This window comes from Rosa chinensis, chromosome 4 (genome assembly GCF_002994745.2).
Source record: "Rosa chinensis cultivar Old Blush chromosome 4, RchiOBHm-V2, whole genome shotgun sequence".
Taxonomy (NCBI): domain Eukaryota; kingdom Viridiplantae; phylum Streptophyta; class Magnoliopsida; order Rosales; family Rosaceae; genus Rosa; species Rosa chinensis.
The window spans coordinates 1,978,878-1,983,050 of NC_037091.1; the positions used below are offsets into that span (position 1 = coordinate 1,978,878).

Below are 4,173 nucleotides of genomic sequence, written 5' to 3' on the forward strand. Positions count from 1 at the left end.
ACATTTTTCCAGGGCCCATTGTCTGAGAAGAGCAAAGAATTATACCCAACCTAGATCGACGAAATGAAGACAAAGATAGGAGCCTTGAGACCCCAAGTACCTGTCCGGCAACACCCACCATTAGTCGATGAGGGCCGAAGCCACGCTCGACATGGAGGCACCGCCAGACAGGTTGCAAACTCTCCCGTGCTTTCTCCAAAGTTTAGGTTTCTCTCCTGATATATTGGAGCAGTGAAACCTATAAGCTAGTCATAACATCACTGTTAAATTCCGAATTATCAAATGTTATCTTAAAGCTTTCTTTAAAAAAGAAAAAAAGAAAAAAAAATTGGATTCGCCATCGCCGTTCATATAAATGAACGGTTCGGATCTGCACTATCATAAACCAATTTTTCACCTTTGTCGCTTTTATTACAAAGAAAATAAACAATTTCAATTTTCAAATGAATTGAAAAAGAGGGAAACAGCGAGCTTCTTCTTCAACGAACCGCCATTACCAAAGCTTGATTGTTCTTCAACGAAGCCACATCTCTGTTCCTCGAGACTTTCTTTAGAGACCCAACATTGCAAACCCGTTACGATTACCCACGTCGATCATCAAATTAAGAAGTGGCTGGACGATCAATTGGAATCTTGGTCCAATTTTAGGGATCCGGGGCTTCAGAATCATAATTGTGATCGATTTTTGCTAGGTATGCGTTCTTGATCTCTCATTTCTTTTTCTTTTTTTACTTCGCTACTATTTGAGTCTTGAGAATTGGTGTCGGGGTTTAAGCCAAGTAGTGAACCATTCCTGCTTTAAATTCCAAACGTCTACGAGCTTTTGATCTTTAACAAGTTGAAGCTGGGATCATGTTTGATTCCTTTTAAGATTGTTAGTTTTCTGTGATTTTGATCCTTCGTTTGATTCATTTTTTCATATATAATGATCTTCTTTCTAATATAGTTGTTAAGACTGAAAGAAATCTAATTACGAATTGGGTTTCTGTGAGTATGGAATTGGGGAGCTCAAGTTTGCAGCTTTAGGACTAGAGTTGTGACTGTAGCTGAAATTTTTGGTCTGCTATCAACTGTAAAATTCAGCTTGCTTGTGGAAATTTTGTTTCGTTCTGTTTTCTGGGTTTATCAAAGTTGTGCATTTTGGGTGGGGTTGCATTGGCAATACACCAATCTTGTGGGTTACTTTTGATAGTGATCAAATATCTTTTAACCCTTTCCATAATAGTAAGCAGCCCTCCCTGACAAACCAACCATATTTCAGCTTCCAAGATTTCAATGTCTCTTCTGTATTTGAGTTAGATAGAGTTCGAATAGTTTTTTGTGTTGGTAAATTCAGGTGAAGGTAATTTTGTTATAAAATGGAACTGCCGGATCTGCCGAGTGAGATGTGGGAATGCATATTCCTGCATGCTAAAATGTCTGTGAAATCCCTAGTCCAGTTGAGTTGCTTTCATAGGGTATGGCGTTTGCCAATTTTCTCCCCAACATTTATTAAGGCATACGATGAAAGTGACAGTGGCAAGACTGGTTTATTGCTTGTTCAAACTCATCTGAAGTTGGTTTACTGGCTGTTCTCGACTGATATCAATAGCTGGGTTTCCTTTATAAACAGTCCTTTGGAGATTCGGGGCCTTTCAATCGTTGGCTCTTGCAGGGGACTCATTTGTTTCAGTGAGCCCTATGGGATGATTTTAAATCCACCAATATATGTCTGGAATCCTTCCATTTGGAGACTTAGGCAGTTACCACAGGGACATATCCAAATAGAAGAAGGGGATCAACATGGTGATGTTACTGTTCCTATTGCCATTGCCATTGGTCTAGGATTTGATGCTTGACCTGCACAAAATTAGTGCTCAATTTAACCCTATCAATGTAGTAAGAATAAGTAGCCAGGGATCGTTCTCAACCAGGGATTAGAAACCTTTAATTCTTGAAAAATAAAACATTAGCAAAACAATTTAAAAAATATTTATACATTATTTATGAAAAATACAAGTAAAGGGGATTTATGATTTATTTAATTTAACAACTAAGTAAATATACACATGTGACACATCAAAACCAAGAATCAAATAGATTTAAATGAATGGAACGAATTTAGATAGGATTAAGCACTACTAACACGTTGGTAAGGTTTCAAACATCAAATCACGAATCAAAAAATGCTAAGGCATAGAATCAATCAAAAATAGAGATGAACGCATACAAAGTTCTTTTTACTTCCCTTAATTAAATTAACTAGATGAACGCACCATAGTTAACTCTATTAATCATGTAATCACCAGTGGTAGCTAATCACTAACAAAAACACTTTCAACGCATCAAATCACAAATCAAAATATGCTAAGGCATAGAATCAATCAAGAACAGAGATGAACGCATACAAAGTTCTTTTTACTTCCCTTAATTAAATTAACTAGATGAACGCACCATAGTTAACTCTATTAATCATGCAATCACTAGTGGTAGCTAATCACTAACAAAAACACTTTCAATGCATTAAGAATCATGGAAGTTTGATCAATTCAAGTCAAGAACACAAGTTAGAACACTAATCAAGCATGCAAGACTCATTGTTAATTTACCTAAGTAATTTTCCACTGAAATTATTAAAGCCTAGAATGCTAGCACCTTAATATGGATTCAATTACATGTCTCTCAACCTAAGTATGCATCCAAAGATCAATTAACACATAAAAGATGGGATTGAAGCTCGAAATTAACAATCATTAAGACATATGAAATCGCAACTTATCAATTTAAAAACCTAAAACATAAACATGCTTCATAATATTCAAAAATCACATATCTAAAATCAACACTTCATCATCACAAGAAATTGCAAAATATAAATCCAAGAATGAAAACCAAATCGAAATTTATATAAAACCCGAAATTGTTTTACATTCAAAAACCGAAAACAAAAATAGAGTTTCATGGTTACACTTTTTGATCTTCAAGGATGCAAGAAGCTTCAAAAGGGCAGTTAACGTAAACCTTTTGGTAAGGGTTTGCGCTTGATTTCCCAATGGTTGCGATCACGAAGAAACACTATTATAGGTCCCACTGGGCGTGCCAAAATTTTTGGCTCCAAAACCAGTATGGGTGCAAACTGTCTCTTTTGAGCGTGTGCGCAGGCGTGCCAGCACCGTGGGGTGCAGTCATCGGAGAATCCCTTGACCTGACTTCTTGATCAAACGATGTGGACGAGGAGAGCACTAACCTCATCACAAGGTTCTTTTCTCTGCCTTCCGAAAAAGGAGTTCTTGCCTTACGGGTAAGGGCTTTGGTTGTGATTTCTTCGTGTCACTGAATGGATACTCAACGTTGTAGGTTGAGCAGAGCAATCACTGGGAAATTTGGAGAAAGCACGGGTTTGCTAAAGCGTATCTTTAGCTTCGTTGGGGTTGCGAGGGCGTTACCCTTGCTTCGCTGGGTTGCAACTAGGTTGCGGGTAGGTTTGTTCCGGAGAGGCTTTGATAATCTGTATGATTAGTTGATTGAAGAGTTGTTTTGTATTCGTCCTTGAAACTTGGTATTTATACCTACGGTTTCAACTATTCTTTGCCATAGAAGGATTATTGATTGAAGTTTCTTATTCGATCACCGCTACTTGACTCCAATAAGGACTCTTTTTCCTTATGGATCATGGAATATGTGAAGTTGTAACCCAAACTCAAGTAGACTTATTTTTGGACCGCAAGTATCGGCCCGCTGTGCTAAATCTCCTAAGGGATCTTGCCAAAAATACTTTTGGGCTCAAACAAGTATAACCAAGGGAAATAACACATTAGTGCTTATTTGCAGTCGTCTCAAATTCAGTCAGATCCGCATGTACCCGACTTTGTCCGAATCTGCAACCATTCTAAGTGGAGAGATTATAGTTCCCACTGCAAACGGAAGCAATAATTTAAATGTATAACATTAACCACTTAATCACCCAGGAACATAGTAGTAAAAAACAGGTGAGACCAAAGAAATGAACTAGAAACCAAATATTAATACTGGATCATTTCTATGCACTACCTTAATTGCAGTGCCTAGCTGATAGCCAACAATATTCTCCACAATAACATAAAGAAACTCATGAAAGGCCTTTATGTTCTTCCGGGTATTATATTATGCTTGTTATTTTTGTCATGTGAAATTTTTGTTAAATTCATAGACTGG

At 37.2% G+C, this 4,173-nt stretch overlaps 1 protein-coding gene across 1 annotated transcript; it reads left to right on the top strand.

Moving 5' to 3' along the window:
- Positions 1–1,358: 1,358 nt before the first annotated feature.
- Positions 1,359–1,838, top strand: LOC121052698 (F-box/kelch-repeat protein At3g23880-like). Its single transcript, XM_040518141.1, has one exon. The coding sequence runs from the start codon at positions 1,359–1,361 to the stop codon at positions 1,836–1,838; it is 480 nt and encodes a 159-aa protein (XP_040374075.1).
- Positions 1,839–4,173: the final 2,335 nt, after the last annotated feature.